Raw genomic sequence first — 18,762 nt, forward strand, 5'->3', positions numbered from 1 at the left:
AAAAAATTAACGAAACAAATTAAACAGGAAAAATATTGTGAATATTGTAAAAACTTAAAATGACTTAATTATGTGAGCGCAAGAGTGTGTATGTACTTTTCAATATTTACACATATGTACATATATTTGGCATAAAAATTAGTAAAAAAAACATACAGCACACAGCAAATAGTAAGTATTTGAGTAGAAAAATTTTGTGTTTTCTTTCACTTCGCACAAACATTACGAAATTCATGAGGGATTTTCTCTGGCAATAATTGAAATTTATGTAGAACTATGTATGTACATATGTATGCACATATTTGCAGATTCGAACCAATTCAACGGATAAAAATAGATAGGCCACGATTTTTTGAACGCACTTATACGTGCCACACATCGGCGGCGTGAGTGAGTCATTATCGCAGCAATTAATTAGAAGGATAGTATGAGTTGCATGTGTTTGTTTGTGACTTGTGAGGCAAATTAAAAGTAGATTTTTATTTTAGTACCTATACAATTTGATGGGCAGATGCGTGTTTTAAAAATTACTTTTTCCCATCTGCTACTGTTCGCTTGCGGTGTGTGTAAAAACTTACAGCGTTTCAAATACGCATATGTAAATACATGCATACATTCATACATGTGTGATCCATAAGTATGCCGAACTATCTGCATGAGAGCTCTGATAGGCCTACCTACCATGCCAGCATCACGTTTTCCAGTTAGCCTAAACTCCAGCTAACTTAGAAACATACCAGGTTGTTCAATTAGTTTTACGATTCGATAAGGAGAGCACAATTTTATGATTTGAAATAAACTTTATTGCTCAGTATAGTTTCCCTGAGCATAAATACACTTGTGCCAACGAGATTCCAATTTGTGAATCCCATTCTTGAAGTGAGAATCTGAAATCAGCTGTTATGACCTCATCTTTTGATCAAAAATGCTTCCCATGAATTCGTTTAGGTCTGGAAACATATGGAAGTCGCTAGGGGTCAAAGCTGGTGAATACGATGGATGCTCCAACAATTCTAACTTTAATTCATGGATTTTAGGCATAGTCAAAATGCTGATGTGGTCTGATGTCTTCTGATGAAAATATATTTTCTTCTTTTGCAAACTGGGTCTTTTTTCATGAATTTTTTCTGCAGCTGGTCTTAAAGGTTGCAATAATGTTCAGAATTTATTGTTTTACCAGTTTGCAGGAATTCCATAAACAAAATTCCTTTCGAATCCCAAAAAACTAATGCTAACACGAACTCGTGCCAGAGCCGAAGAACCAGGTTCACACCACTCTTTAGCCTCATGTTTTGATTTAGGATCATGGTGATAGATCTCTCTCTCTCTCTCTCATCCACAGTCTTATCCAGAGCGATGAATCGACGCACAAATCCGCTTTATCCTTTCGAAACGCTCTAAATGTTGCTAAGAAAGTCACTTTCGCATGTGTTTTTATTCTATTGTTAACGAATGCGACACCAGCTGTCTGAAACTCAATACTTCAGTCAAGATACTGCTTACCCTGCCCAATGAGATACCTAGGGCCTCTACTAAATCTCTTTCAGTCACTCGACGATTTTCCAATACGATATCCTATATTTTTTCTACCATTTCTGGTGTTGTTGTTGTTTTTGGACGTCCTTGACGTGGATGGTCTTCAAGGCATGTACAACCACATTTGAATTCAGCAACCCATCTTTCTACTGGTCTAATTGATGGCGAAAAGTACTTCTACACTTTCGGCAGTCGTTCATAAAAAACTCCTTTCCTTTTAAACTTTCCAAAATAAAAATTCAACCTAGTTAATGCCCAGCATGGGCACGTCGACGGGTAAATCCCCCAAACAGTCGTTTCATGAATGCCCAGTTGTTGAGAACGTCGAGATATCGAGATCAGTTTTAAGTCTGCCAGTCCTTTTTTATCCTCGACAGAACCAGTGTCTTGAAATTTTTTAATTAAACTTTTGAACTGGCGTCTCATTCGGACGAGTATTTCCACCAAACATTCTTAAGGACATCTGTCTACTTGACTTTACTTACTACTGAAATTTAGGCGTCACTTTTGAAATACCCTTTATAATTGGCGCTTATATCCTTTATTGGTTGTTTGGCAAAGCTGCTCCTCCAATTGGTCATGTACGTCTTGAGTTTGTTACACTAATGAAGGGACCTACAGTTTTACGCCGACTCTGAGTGTCAGATGGGTTTTTATGAGAGACTTTTTCATGGCAGAAATACACTCGAAGGTTTGGCATTGCTTGGCGAGGGAAATGAAGATTGACCTGTAAATAATGACACAAGTTGTCTGCAGGCCCAACTTTACTTGAACTTATGAAATTAGCGCACCATTGGCGTGGGCACTTATAGGGTATTCATACATACATGCATACATACATACATAGGTTACCGGAACTATCCGAGCTTGCACATATGTTTCCAGGGACTGTCGTTTGAGCAGCATTGCAATGTTTTATGCTCTCACAACAACAATAGGTTCTCGATGACTAATTGTGGGCCAACGTCAGCCCACCCTGTCCAAATGATATGTTGCCTATTTTTCAGAATTTGCATAATCGCAATTGTTTAGACTTAATTAAAGGGCTTGCTATTAATGGTAAGGGTAATGGGAATGGTTGTACGGGTTAGGCTAAGGCCTTTATGCACTGCAACGAAATTGCTCCATTGTGCGCCCCTAAGTGCTTAATTTTAATTGTTTATTATAATATAGTATTATGAGGAATCGAGCCTTCTCCTTAGGAGGGAGCATTCATCCACTAGTAGATACGAGCGCAGGATTCTGTGTAGTCCTATTGATTCTGGAAATTCCTATTGTATTGAAATGTTGATTGCAGGCAAAGTGGCCTGTAAGTGCTCCACAGAGTCATCTAAGGCCCTTTTTACCTCGGCTTAACGCAGATTTTGCTCTGTTGGTATTAAAGTTCAATAACTTTTTGGAGTGATTAAGGCCGTTTGTGCCGTTCCTGTATTCCCTGGTTTTTATTTGGATCCATTTTTGGGTTTCCTGTTCTCGTTGTTTTTGTTAAAGTTGAAACATGGGGTTGTTCAAATAAATGGCCCTAGCGGCCCTTTTTTGGTATAAAATTCTACCTTCTCGTTTCCTTCGTGCCCCTCATGTCCTGGTACCCAAATCAGGGAGACCTGATTAGATTAGATTAGACCTGACCAGTTTGTTGAGTGCATTGTTGGGCAATTAAACCACCAACTGGCCATTAAACTAACACAATTGTTTAATTTTTTCTAATCTACAAGATTTCACCTCATACAAAGTTTATATACTTTACTTGTGATCCTGTAAGTGGCTTTCGGTATACCAAAAGTAGCTCCAGGCATATTCGCGCGAACTCCCATGCAGCAGATCGAGAATATTGGTGGGCGGTACGAATATCTCACTTTTGGTTAACAGTCGTATCCATCACACCAAATATGCTTTTTCGGTACTAGATCTCATCATAGTAGTGCAGATCCATAACTTTGTTCTAAATATTTAGCAAAAAAAAACAGCAAACACATTTTTTTTAGTGTGAAATGTGACCTTGACAACGAGCATAAATTTTGACTTGTTTGATCGAGACTTTTCACGATATCGATCACTACAGCCATCTACCGAGAAAATATTGGATTTCTTTTTCCCCAAACTAATATTTTACAGCAAGCTGTAACTATTTGTGATTTTAGATAGAGATTTGAGAAGTAAATTCAACGGCATTAAAAAAAGACATGCTATATAACCTCCAATAAAGAAAAAAACGTATTTTTGACAGTTTTAGCTTAAAATATTTCGGGAATCTGAGTTACCAGTGCAATTATATGACTCCAAACTTATATTCAGCACAGCGAAAATCTTTGGAAAAGAATAAACTCTGGTTTCTGGTAAAATTTTGTATCGACCTGTGTTATTTATATTTTTCCATAACAAAAAACATTATAGAAAAATTTAGAAAAGTAGTCTAATAAGGTGAGAACTTCAAAATATCTCCACCATAAGAAAGCTTATAACAAGGACCATCTGTTGCAGGCTTCAATTTAAGGCGCACTCTATAAATTGAGGAAGAAGTTTGACCATAGTTTTGTTTTAGATTGAAAGCATGCCGCTTAGCAAATAAAAACATTTTGCAATCAATCTAAACCCTCTGTGCGTGAGACTCATTTCCATCGTGGTGAAATGCCAACCTTCACTACTCTACACAGTATTTCTTTTGTGACGTCAACGCCTTCGAATCTGAGAGCAGATTGCATATGCATATTCTACTTATGGTTCGCCTTCACTCACGTTTTCACGTGCATGCCACATACACACATACATGCGTATTATTTCTAGTTAAACCACTCTGTGTAATAGAACTTTTGTCTGGGAGCGCATCCGCATCCGTTGCTATACTCACGGTTCTCTGTCTCATTCTCGTTCTCGGCGTCGTTGTTGAGTTTGTGGCCAGTCTCAGTCTATGTGCGAGCGCGGTAGTGTAAATGTTCGAAGATTTTCCGTCAGCGGTAGATTAAAACGCGCGGTATCCATTAAATATTTTCCCCATTTCCGCGGCTATACAATTGCCAATGCGAAAGCCTATGAACCGCGATATTCATACATATTTTATATTGTATATAATCCGCAACGAAAATCCAAAGTTTTGACAAGTACACAACTTTTTAATTACAACATTAAAATTTGTTCGTGTTCGAAAATATTTCGAATTTTGGAAAAAAAAAAATCAGACAGAAGACAATGGAACCGTGTGCCCATTACCTACCGGCATAGTATTCAAAATTCAGTGCAGAAATACGGCAAATCGCTGTTTTACATACTTTGTGTGCGGTTGCAATCGCCAAAATTACAAAATCATATGTGAAAATGTGCATTCCATTGCTGAGATCTTTGGAAAATATTATGAAAATAAACAATGACTAGCATTAAGTGAAATTTCATGGAAATTCAAAACCAATACTTAGAAGTTAAACAAACATTTCTTGTTCATACGCAGTGTAGGTTTTTGGTCGAGTTTTGGTTTTGCAAGCATTCAAATTGGTCTACTTTGATTTAATGATTTTTTTTTATGATTTGTTAACTACTGTGATAATTTTTAGACACATTGACCTATGGTGCACTGAAAATTTATTACTGATGACGATGATGACTGATGTCTAATCACTTCGTCTACAGGTGGCGTATATCGACTTAAAAGAACCTGATATGAGGGACACTGGATTGTGGCTATGGTTTAGCCGACAGCCGTAACCGAATGGGTGCGTGCGTGACTATCATTCGGTAGTGCTCGGGTTCGAAACACCGGGCATGAAATACCAAATGATAGAAAGAATTTGTTTCTAATACCAGTCGCCTCTCAGCAGGCAATGACTAGCGCCTGATTGCACTTTTACCATGAAAAGGCTCTCTGCCGTTCCGAGGCGGCGTAAAACGGTATTTCCTTTAAGTCCGCTTGGAAATATTTTCAATGATATTTCCACATAATGTTACAGAACACTTGGATAGAGAAGGCATTCAATGCTCGCTCCATCATCTATTGCAGGGCAACTTATAAAGGGTAATCAATTTAGAGGTAACGGGTAAATTGAAATAAAGCCACGAAAATTCAAACTGGTTGGGCAATCTTTATTATTTTTGTGGAGAGCCATTCATTAAATTTATATTTTAAAGATAACCCCTTTCAAATGTTGGCCACAACTACGCCGTAATTCGGCCATCCATAAACTCAAATTTTGAATGACTCGCTGGAGGACTTCGGTCGGTATCGCGTGAATAATTTTTGCAATGTTAGTTTCCAATGCCTAAGTTGGTTTATCCACAAAGCATTTAGATTTTGCATACCTCCACAAATAAAAGTCCAAAGGTGTGATATCACACGATCTTGATGGCCAATCTACTGGTTCGAAATGAGAGAAAAATTGCTCACCGAAACGAAAACGCAGTAAATCCATTGTTTCACGGGCTGTATGGCAAGTAGGGCGGTTTTCATGGAACCAAATGTTGTGGAGATCATGGGCGCGATTACATTCGCAATTTACTGTTCCATTGGCGTCAGCCTCGTCTTTGAAGAAATATGGGCCGATGATGTCTCCAGCGCATAGACCGCATCAAACGGTTATTTTCAATGGATGTAATGGCTGTTCTTGAATAGCTTCGTGTTACGCTTCAGTCGAAATACGTCAATTTTACCTATTGACGTAGCCATTAAGTCAAAAATGGGTACACCATAAATTGGCCTGGGTGCGCGATGAACACTTTTCACAATGCGTCGATTTTCGTTACACAATTGTACGATTTGTAAACTTACGCGTCAGTCTTTCACTGATGAAAAGCCAATGAATGCTGAATAAAATTTTGTATTTAATATAGTTTCACAGTAGTCACGCGTGATCTGTCAAAGAAAAACTCTATTCGAAAAAGTTCCTCCAATCTGATCACCCTTTATGTATGTGTAGTTCTCAGAATACTTTTCTGTCTTTCAAGCAACATGTTTTCCAAATACGGTGCAATTGTGACAAGCCAAAAACAGATGATCTTCTAAAAGGGTTGCAAAATCACGGATGTCACGTGAAAATGTAGATTTTATTTGGTAGTGTTGCCTACTTAGGTTTGCGTTTTCCCATCAATTTAATTTTTTAAAAGGCTTTAAAGTTTCAAAGGATTAAATTAGCAAAAAAACATGTTTTAAATACTTATATTACCCCTATGAAATTAATATGGACGTTTAAGCAACCTCCGCTTAAATTCATTCCTGCCTGTGAGTATATAGCAAATTGGAAGCCTGCTTATCATTTCAGAGGGTTCATGAAATAGTAAATTTGAAGTGCACACTGCATACATTGCACCTCATCGCAGTATCAAGCTTTTTCCAATGAGAGCAAGATTCACTCCAAGAGTCGCACTATATACATAAGGCTCAAATGATGAGTGTCATCTTACTGCAGCATCAAACTCTTGTTCAAGAATGACTCAACGCAAGAGTGTCCTGAGCCAAAAGGCTCAATAAATCCATCCAAAGGTGTCGTTTACCGTACCACACTGATGGGCGCCAGCTAACCTTATGGGATATAAAGCTCGAATAATCAAACACGTAAAGGAGCTCAGGTATAACTCACTCAGTTATCGGTTCCTCCACTCTCTCTAACGCTAAACAATGGATATCGAACGAAAGAGGATGAGGCTTTAAAAAAAATTGTTTACTTTCCGTTAGCTCAAATGTAGTTAGTACAAGGTGGCGCAAAATTAATCACTCTATTGCAAGATTTATACTTTTTGCAAATGATATTTAACACGTGTGCACTATACAGCTACAGTATGCAAACATAGAAGCAATGGGGCGCGGAATGGTCAAAATAAAGATTTCCATCACTCAAAATCATGTTTTTTTAATTAGTAAAAATCTTATTTAAAAACAACTTGGATGATTAATTTTGCGCCACCATATACAATAATATCATTTAAGAAATGTATCCTTAATTGTACTCGACATTTTTTAATGAATTCTTTTGAAAAAAATGTATGTTACAGGTATTTATATGTAGTAATGCATACCTCAACTTCGTTCTTCTGGCTGAAAACGTAAATAAAATATGTATGTAGTTGAACTTTCCTTCTATGAAGTAAAGTATACGCAATGGCTACCCCTATTTATGTTTCCCCTTTGAAACTTTAAGGCTCGTTAAAAAATTAAATTGATGAGCAGGGTAGTATACTGAGTATGCAGAATTACTAGGGGCGTGCGAATATTCGAAATTTCGAACTATTCGAAGCGAATCGAATCCTAGGATTCGAGTCGAATATCGAATAGTTCGAAATATTCGAATGGTTTGAACTATTCGAATTATTCGAATGGTTAAAATAGTTCGAACTATTCGAATAATTCGAATAGTTTAAATAATTCAGATAATTGGAATATTTAACTGAGTGCATGGTTTTTTTTAAACGATTTTTCTGAAGATTTCAGGTCTAATAACAGCAAAATTAACATGGCTTAAGGGGGGGAGGAGGGGGTAGGGTCACAAAATCCAAATTTTTTTTCTTCACTCATCTTATAGTAAATCATTTCAAGAATGTTGTGTCAAAATTTTAAGTGGATCGGAGCAGAACTCTCAAAGTTATAGCCTTTGTAGGCACTCTACCTCGAATGCGGAGCATCGATAATTTCTCAGAGTCATTTTTTCAAACGCGTTTTTCCCGAAACGACTTCTTAAAAGTCGGTGCCAATCACAACTCCGAAACTATTCAACCGATTCTTTTCAAATTTGGCACACGTTTTCTAAATCAAAAATACCTCCCCCCCACATTGTTTTTTTTTATTTTTTTTTTAAGGTTGTTTTTCACTTACAAATATGGCGAAATTTTTCGCCAAAAATGCTCGTTTTACGTTTTTTTGCCACCAAAACTACAAAAATTAAAAAAAAAATTTTATTAATGTGGGAGGGAGCATTACGTCATACTTTAACTGAAAAATTCGACTTTTTTAGTTTCAGATGATTCTACGACGAATGCCGATTGGCACCGCAGAGCACCTCTCGAAAAACATATCTCCAAAAAAACTCTGTCATGGGCTTATTTGTCAATATTTTATTATTAATATTTTTTAAAAACTTATTGAAAAGATGTACAATAACATGTAACTGATTTTATTAAAGTATCTTAAGCCATATTTCTGTAAAAAATTCACAAAAAAAGTGTTTTTTTTTAGCGCTAAACCCTACCACCCCCTTAAAGTTCATTGTTTAATCTTCGGTTAGGATATCATTATTTTTATAGAATTAGTAGTTTTAAATAACTTGATATAGGTTTTTAAATGATATCGATTCTTCTAATCGTACGTATCGATCGACACATGAAATGATTTCTATCTTAGATGAATGGTTAATCACTAATCTCTTATGCATATTACAATTCTCTACTACAGTATTGTTCTTAAACCTGTTTTCTAATTTTAATGAGTGTACATTCAAGTTTATACTTGGAAGCTACATATATCTGCTTAGGAAAGGAAAAAATAATACTAAAGTTCATGAATAAAATACCATTAATTTCATATCAAAAAAATGCCGAATGCAATTGGCTTTTCCAAACATATAGTATTATTTTACATGACAAGTGTATCTACAGCCACTATCAACGAACTATTTGGTGGTTGATGGCAACTATACTTGGAGTCCTAACTTTGTCCCGGACTCCAAGGACTAGAATTATCAAGTCTGTGAATAGTATTTTAATAGTGTTTTTGAAAACGAACATGAAACTGTTGCTGAACCTCCTGTAATCAAACCCACCAAGTTTTGGGACTTCATGAAACAGCGACGAGCTAATAGAGAAGAAACAGTAACCTTGCGCCTTGAGAAAGACATTGATCAAGAACTTATTCAATATTTGTATTCAGCAGATATTGATCCTTGGGATGATCCTATTCATTGGTGGAAAAAAGAATCAGTTAAATATCCTCTCTTATCAATGCTGGCTCGACGTTATTTGCCAATTCCATCTACGTCTGTTGAGAGTGAGAGGCTGTTTTCTACTGCTGGAGACATTGTGACTGAAAAGCGCAATTCATTATCACCTGATAATGTTGCTCGGTTGTTATTTTTAAATAAAAATATAACTCGTTATGTTTGATTGAATATTATATCGAAATTTTAAATAAAATAACGCTATTCTATTTAGACACGCGAGCAAACGTATTCTTAGAAAGAAATTTTTAATTAGAAAAGTTTATTAGCTTATAATTATTTATATTGTTCAAAATGTTATTGATAAATGTTATATTCAACGATAATTAAATGATAGAAAATTTATTTTATTTTTATTATGTAGAATTACTATAATAGAATAACCTGTTTAGGATTTTATTTCTTCGGATAATTCAAATCGCTCGAATTATTCGAATATTTCAAACTATTCGGAAATTCCGAACTATTCGATATTCTACTCCTAGGATTCGATTCGATTCGAATCGAATGGGATTCGCACACCCCTAAGAATTACTATATAAAATCTATAGTTTCAGCCGTATATGAAATATTTTTTTGGTTAATAAAAAAAGTAGATTTTAGTCATACAGTGTACTATAATACACTTATTAGTCAAAGAAGGAAGCACAAATCTTAAGGAGGTACATGGGTTTCGAGGGGTAGAAAAAGCATATGTATATTATCAAATATGTTTTTAATAGAATTAATGAAATGAAATTAATGAAATTACATGAAAAATTTTTTTGGCAAATTTTCGTTTCAAAAATTCTGCCATTCAGAACACATTTCTTGTGACCCCTCCGAATAAGGTTCCCTTGGCGTTATTAGAATAACACATGATAGGTTCATCTGAAATCCAAAAATCCAAATTATTTTTGTTAGTATATCTAAGTATATTAGTTTGGGGAAAAATAAATCCATTATCTTCTCGTTAGATGGCTGTAGTGATCGAGATCTCGTAAAGTATCTATCAAACAATTTAAAATTTATGCTCGTTGTCAAGGTAAAAGGTAAACAAAATCGTTTGTGCTTTCTGTTTATTCCATTCGGTGGTGATTTATAGGGTGTTAACAATAGAAGTTAACGAAATTCGGTACGTTTTACAGTTTTTCTTTGATAAAGGCCAAAATGCAAGCCAGGTCGCCAGTCCGCTAAAATTGTGAATGGTGCCGATACTGCAACAGCGAATTACGTGTAATTTTGTTTTCGTCGATTCCGTTCAGGCATTTTTGATGTTAAGAGAAATGTCGGCCAGGAGCTAAAGATTGATAATAGATCACAGTTTTAAACCATTTTCGCAAAAATTTGAACTCGTTTCCTGTGGCCCCTCAGAATAAAGTTCTCTTGGCGTTATTCGAATAACCCATGATAGGTTCACCCGAAATCAAAAAATCCAAATTATTTTTGTTAGTAAGAATACATTTGTATACATATACATACTTATGTACATACATAACATTCCCGGTACTTTCAGATCATAGGTATGTGTGTTTTTAGTGCTTGTTTAGATGGAGGAGAAATCTAAAATTTGATTTTTTGATAGAGTTGTGTACAAAGAGGTGTATTTTTGTGTAAAAAATGAGATGTGATAAAACGTCGTATTTAAAACACTAGCCAGTCTTATCTTGAAAAAGATAAAAAATTTGAACAAAATCTGTTTATTACTTTTTGATAAATTATGTTAACCAATAAAACGTGACGTTTTTTATATCCTTGTTCACTGCGCTCAGAAGCATAGGGCCTCGACAAGACTCTACCATTGTATACGGTTCTAGGCTGTTGTTTTTGCTCCGTCCCATGTGATGTCGGTATTTGCTAGTTCGCGCAACATCGACATTCGCCAAGTGATCTTTGGTCTAGCGCGACCTTGCGGCTTCCCTTCCAATGCCTTTCTCATGATGCTATCTGGTGATTGTCTAAGCGTGTGACTTATTCATCGCCACTTTCTGCGTTTGATTTGCCATAGGATCGGCTCCTCATTCGTTGCATTATTATTTAATAAGATAATACATTTTTTTGGTTTGCATTTTAATTTCAAACCCATGTGAAAACCCTTGAGATACCATATACCTCCCAGATGGTCCTATCGTTGAGACGCATTTACGTGTAATTTAAAAGCTAAAGTGAAAACTAAAAAAAATAAACTTTTTAATTTAATTTAACACACCTGAAGTTTATATAATTGACATCTCTAAATAAAAAGCGAACTTAATTGACTATCGCTAAAAAAATAGGTGATTTGTACTTACCACAAGACAAATTTTTTCAAATTCACTCATTCAATCATTGTTTCAAATATGTGACCAATTTGAATTCAACTACGTTTGAATCCAAAATAAAAACTCGATTCAAAGCATTCCGTAATTCAGTCAAATTTCAGTACATACCGAGCACAATATACTTGAATTTCTTGAAAAAAAAAGGACTGAAAGTGCACAATAAGTAGTTGCTGGTAAATTTTCCCGATAATTCTACAAAACAATCGACGAAAACAAAACAAACCAAAACCGGAACACAACAGTATTCAAAAATAAACGAAAATAATGTGTGACGCCACGGCAATAATGACGGCGGCCAAGCAAAATGATCTGCACAGCTGTTGGATAATATATAGTATGCATCGAGTAATAAAACCATAGTGAACCAGCATGAATATTCACTAATGAAAACAAAAAAAAAAAATTATATTACTATGTAGATATGTACGAGTATTTCGGGCATAAATCTACTGACAAATTAAACAAATTTCTTGCTGCTTAATTTCTCGCAAGTATTATTATGAAAAAATGAGTTTTCTTTAAATATTTGTTCGTTCACCGTGCTTTATAAATTTTAATAGCAGATAGTTTTGTTGCTATGAACATTTTTTTTTTTACCCAAATATATGTGCACTAATTACTCCGTTTACAACTATTTTAAACATTTCTACCAAATAGCTAAGGCTGATTATTTTCAAGTAGCAAAATCTATCTGCTCGCAATTGGCTCAATGCAATAATTATTGTGAATTTTTGCTATTATTTACTACTAGGCATGTTGGCATAACTGTGTTGGCTTTGGCTTGCCAAAACAAAAAAACAAAACACCTGCAAGGAAGGAGAAAAAGAGAAATAGAGTAAAATCACATTTCATTATGATGGGAACCTGCATTGTCCTACTGGCAAAATGTTTACTTGTAAGAATTTGTTTACAAGAACAACGCCATTACGTCTGATTTTAATTTACACAAATGAACAAGCTTTCTTTGATAGTTTTTATGTTAAAATTAATAATAAAAAAATTGAAATAAATATAAAAGAAGTAAGTGAATATTATTTTTGTCAATGCTATTCAGTAAATTTCCACATGAAAGCATTCAAACGACCATGTTTCCTTCTATGCCTTCAAAAAAAAAAAACAGGCAATCAGATATCCAAGATTTTTGACGTTCAATTTTTATTTAGGTTGGTTTTCTCTTTGAGATATTACTGATAGCTATTCTCCGGCTGGCGATTCTGGCTACTGTTTAGTGATTATTAAAAAAGCACCTGATACCAACACCTCTTTTAACACACTGACACCTTCGAAAAGTTTACTGTCACGGCTTTCTTTATTACGACTTCTTTTTACTTTATTTACGACGAAATTGACCAAGTTCCTCTTCCTATTTGTGGTGTACGTCTTGATGTTGTTCCACAAATGGAGGGACCTGCAGTTTTAAGTCACCTCCAAATGGCAGATATTTTTTATGATTAACTTTTTCATGGCAGAAATACACTCGGAGGTTTGCCATTGCCTGCATAGGGGCGACCGCCATTAGAAAAAACTGGGGCTGTATGACAAGGTCGGCCGCCGCAGCCGAATGGGTTGGTGCGTTATTACCATTCGGAATTCACAGAGAGAACGTTGGTTCGAATCTCGGTGAAACACCAAAATTAAGAAACTCATTTTTCTAATAGCGGTCGCCCCTCGGCAGGCAATGGCAAACCTCCGAGTGTATTTCTGCCATGAAAAAGTTCCTCATAAAAATATCTGCCGTTCGGAGTCGGCTTGAAACTGTAGGTCCGTCCATTTGTGGAACAACATCAAGACGCACACCACAAATAGGAGGAGGAGCTCGGCCAAACACCTAACAGAAGTGTACGCGCCAATTATTTATTTATGACAAGTAGCGCCATCTTGTTGGAACCAAGAGTTGTGAGATTACAGGCTTCAATTTCCGGCTTCAAAACGTCGTTTATCATGGCGCGATATCGTTCGTCATTCACTGTTCCATTGGCGTCAGCCTTGACTTTGAAGAAATATGCGCAGATGATTCCTCCAGGCCATAGGCCGCACTAAGCGATTATTTTCAATGGATGTAATGGCTGTTCTTGAATGGTTTAATGGCTTCAGGTTGTTCTTTAGTCCAAATACGGCAATTTTGCTTGTTAAACTAAAACTGAGCCTCACCGCTGAACAAAACTCGGTTCCTGAAAACTTTTCACAGATCGTCGATTTTCGTTATACAATTGTACGATTTGTAAATGTTGTTGAGGCGTAAGTCTCTCCTTGATGAAAAGTCAATGAATACTGAAAAAATTATGTACTATATTTAGTTTGACAGTGGTTACTCGTGATCTGTCAAAAAACCCCTATTGGAAAAAGTACCTCCAATGTGATCACCCTATATTTCGGCTGAGAATTACATACCTCTATATCATTGGGGGATCAAATAAACTCTATAAATTTTATCTAAAATACATTCACTTACATTATCCATTTACTCACCATTTTTATTTGAATTTAGAACTTTGCTTCAATTCGCAAATTTTAATTCGAGTTTCTTTTTACTTTGCGATCAGCTGTTTTTATCACTTGCAAATTCTTACAAGTAAAAATGTATGCAGTAAAAACGTGGAACTTTCCCTCAAAATAAAATGTCGTTTTACTCTCTCACTTTCCGCTACTTTGCAAGTTTTTGAGATACATGAACACGTCCACTTGATGATTTGTAACATACATATATAGTATTAAAACTTATTTGCTTTAATTAAATTTGTGATTTATTTACTTTTTTAAATAAATAATAATAATAATATATGCTTCGGCTCGGATTTGCTATTATGTAACATAGACAATTTTAGGCAAACTATAATGACTTATTTAATGAAACTTGGTGGATATGTTAGAGAGTGGGATATATTAGGGAGAGGGACAACTTTTGTAACTCCTAATTATTCCGGAAATAATTGATTGGTAATTATTTGCCTTCAAAGTGCCCTCGAGAACTTCACTAAAGTTTGGCAAATTATAATATATATTTTTCTACACTCCACTTAAATTCACTAAATATACACTCATGCGCGTGTTTTCACTTATTTTTTTATTTGTATTCGAAAGGAGTTCTACGCGAAAATACTGTGGATTGAACAAATGAGGATTATTTTTTTAAAGCGCGGCCGAAGTCCGCCCACGCGGAAAGGAGTTCTATACGAAAATACTGTGGATGACGTAGCCGGTGTTGGACTGATGAGGGCTATTTTTTTTTTTGAAGCGCTGGCGAAGGCCTACCAAAAATTTTACAAATTTGCAAAACCCTTCTAGTCGACGCTCCTGTAAAATTCAATTTTACCTATATGTTTATATTTTCGAAAATGTTTCTCAATTATAAATTAAAGCAAAAACCACTGCAGATTTACAAAACAACCTTCGACTGAACGTCTCTGCATGCGAACTTCGTTCTTATTTCAGGTGTCTGGCAACACCAACTTTTCGCTAAATTATAGAACTTTAACAATAAATTACTTAAAAACTATAAGCCTCCAAAGGGTGCGGTTTTAAATTTTAAGATGGGGATACAGCCCTCTATTCACCCCTTAAAAACATTTTTTTTTAAGCATGTTACATTGGACTACATTTTTCCTTTTGCTTCAACAGATCTATAGTCAGAACATTTCCAAGACGTTTCTTGATAAGCAAAATGTTGCCACCTTCTCTCTTCGATGTTTTTTTCTTTCTTTTTTTTGCTATTTTTGTGGTTACTAATTTTATCAAGTAAATATTATTATATAGGGTGGGCCATGTAAAATTTGCTTTTTGAATCGGCTATAAAAAAAACTAATCAATATTTTTTCAAACTTTGTTTTTTATTTTGAAGATTGAACATTGCCATTTATGAATAAAAAATAATATCGTTCGAATGACTGCCACGACTGGCTTTACAGTAGGCCATTCGATCAACCCAATTTTTAAGCACATTTTCGATTGTTTGTGCTCCAATTTCATGAATGGCAACTTCGATTTCGTGTTTTAAGGCATCAATCGACCCTGGATGGTTCGCATAGCATTTGTCCTTAACGGCTCCCCACAAAAAATAGTCCAACGGGCTTAAATCACAGCTCCGAGGCGGCCAATTGATATCGGAACTTCGGCTGATTATTCGGTTTTCAGAAACGGTAGCCAAAAGTTCGAGTGTAACTTTGGCAGTGTGACAAGTTGCACCGTCCTGTTGAAACCAAATGTCGTCCATGTCATCCTCTTCAATTTTTGGAAACAACTTGTTGAGCATGTCACGGTAACGCTCGCCATTTACTGTAACCGCGGCTCCTTGCTCATTTTCGAAAAAAAAATGGCCCGATGATGCCGCCAGACCAAAAACCGCACCTATCAGTGACTCGTTGTGGATGCATTTGCTTCTCTACAGTAACGTGTGGATTTTCTGTGCCCCAAATCCGACAATTTTGCTTATTGACGTAGGCACCGAGGTGAAAATCAGAAAAGAAGAAGACTCGCCACTTTGGAAATAGGTTTTCAATATTTCCCAATTTTGTTCAAGCGTATTGCGTCCCATTTCGTAAATGTCAAACCATTCAGAAAATTATGAACACATTTGACATATCATTTGTGTTACCATTCTCAAAAAAATAGGTGGTTCAAAAAGCAAACGCTACATGGCCCACCCTGTATTACCTGGATCATCACTGCCAACGCAAACTATTCATCCAGTTTTGTCTATTCCAAATACAGCGATCCTACTCAATTTTTTAATTGTACAAATTATAATTGTTATCGTACGGAAACGATTCTTTCCAAGGCATACTGACTCGTATATATGTAAAATTTAAAATTTTTATATATTAAAATATTTAGCCAATTTGTATATTCACCAAGTAATTTTTATTTAAATTTTTTTATTCATTTTGCAGCCAGGAGCGATGGCAAAGAGGGACTCACCGTCACCGAAACCAAGCCGATGATACCGAATAGTTCAATGGCTGAAAGAGACTTCAATGCCGCCACACATTATGATGTGGAAGATAACGATGACGCAGATGATCCATCGCTCGCTGAGATGCTAGACCCCGAACTACAGCCTGAACAACCCATACCCGACAACGAAGAATCACAAGCCATTTACAGAGAACATCGACGTTTGGCTAAAGAATACTTGCGAGTGGATACAAAACTCTACTATGCACAAGACTTTAAGGAGAAAATTCTTATAGGATTAGATCCAGAAGAGCGTCAAAAGAAACAGGAAATGCTTAGGAAAATTCAAGAGAAAGTAAGCTTGCATTTGGTTCGTAGTTACTTAATTAAGAAACGTAATTCTGTTCTCTTTTTCGCAGCAAGAGCTTTTGGAGCTTTACAATAACTTGAAGCAACAGCGTGAAAACTTACTTGCCGAGCAGACGCGTGCCGTACGACCGAATAGTGCTGGTGTTGCACAACAACAAATGGAGTTGCTTGCCGGAAATGCGAGAACGACGCCAGCGAATGGTGCTGGCAGTGCGCAACAGCACCAAGAATTGCTCGCCGATGATGGCTGGGTGGTCATACAACCGAATCAGAATGCGTAGTCTTGGGTCATGACATATTTTCATTAGAAATTTCTATTCGTGTCCTTTTAATTGCATTTTACTGATCTTTGGTTAATGCTGACATATTAGGTGAGGTGAAAAGTTCTGAATGTTTTTCGCTAGATGTCTTTAGTGAGTCATATCTCAGGATGTATTTAAAGGTGACAGCAGCGTTTCAAAATAAAGCCAAAAAGGGATAATTCGATATATTGTTAAACTATATACCACTAATTTGAGGAAAGACCGCAGCAGGCAGCCAAAAATATTTGTGCTTTGATATATTTTTATATTTTTGGAGCTAACACAGCATGGACTACAACAGCAAAGTGTTGCTTACAGCGGCTCACGCTTCATCGGAAATATTGATAAAATCATGGAAATCGTTTAGTCGAACCGGCATGTGAGCACTTGTTCCATTGCATAGAAAGTGAGGATTAGCGAGAGAACTGTTTGGAATTATTTGCATAGGGTTTATTATAATTCCATAAATTTCGTTGTCGATATAACGCGAAAAAACATTGAGAATTTTTTACTTTATCCAACATTTCATTTTCACTGACCATTTTGCAAAGGAAGGGCTGAAGCCTTTGCGTGATTACTCTTTGAAAAATATCTATTTATGATAAGAAATTAACCGATTTGGTATAGTTTGTAGGGCTTCCGATTATTCTTTATGTCTAAATGGGAGCATATTGTGTATGTATAAATGAATGTATTCATGTTTGTATGTGGGAGTATGTTAAGACAATTGTTCTACTTTTGTTGTAGACATGCCGTGTATGATAGATTACCTGTATTTATGTAAAGTTTATTATTATGGAATTGTAAAAAATGCTGCTATATGCGCGTCGATCATTGTATGATAAGTATGTAAATAATTAAATTAAAATAATATAAAATAAATATAAATTTCAATATCTGTAACAGTGTACTACAATTTATAGTACATATAATTGAAAAAAACTTTTACTTGAGCCGCTTTCAATGCGCTAGCGAAAAATTTGTATGGGCAAAGCAGAAAAAATTTTGCAAACTAGAGATTCGCTAAGTGACGTTGTGGTTGAAATACTGCGAAAATCCTATTAAGGAACCAATACAAAGGGGATAGTATCTTTGCCTTCCACTACCAAGAATCTACAATATTTTGCCGGTTTTCTTATAAGTCGGGTTATGACTGATCTGATATAAACCATTTTTCCAAACACTATTTATTTTGGCTTTAAAATTACTTTACTATTCTAATACCAACTTTTAACCTTTTGAAATAAAAAAAAATTGGTTACAAGAATGCTGTTTTATTGAAAGTGAAGGCGAAGTTCAGAATAAACGAGACTGGCGTCATAAAAATGTTTTGATGGCGCCATCGTTTTGATAAGTTAGTGCGTTGGAAGTTACATCCCTAGCTGACTTCCACGGAAAGCTTGGTGACATTCGGTGCAGTGGAACAAAGTTATTGCGTCTAAAGTGTCACTATGTTTG

At 35.7% G+C, this 18,762-nt stretch overlaps 1 protein-coding gene across 4 annotated transcripts in view; it reads left to right on the forward strand.

The window, feature by feature from the left end:
- The window catches only part of LOC128858005 (mitogen-activated protein kinase kinase kinase 7-like), a 55,428-nt gene extending 36,929 nt beyond the window's left edge, over nt 1-18,499 (forward strand). For all 4 annotated transcript variants that reach the window (XM_054093894.1, XM_054093895.1, XM_054093896.1 and 1 more), the window contains exons 10-11: nt 16,630-16,988; nt 17,053-18,499. In XM_054093894.1, coding sequence (XP_053949869.1) covers nt 16,630-16,988; nt 17,053-17,283 — 590 coding nt within the window. In that variant the 3' untranslated portion in view covers nt 17,284-18,499. The remainder of the gene's footprint in view (nt 1-16,629; nt 16,989-17,052) is intronic.
- Nucleotides 18,500-18,762: the final 263 nt, after the last annotated feature.

Source organism: Anastrepha ludens, chromosome 3, assembly GCF_028408465.1.
Source record: "Anastrepha ludens isolate Willacy chromosome 3, idAnaLude1.1, whole genome shotgun sequence".
In the NCBI taxonomy this organism is placed as follows: Eukaryota; Metazoa; Arthropoda; class Insecta; order Diptera; family Tephritidae; genus Anastrepha; species Anastrepha ludens.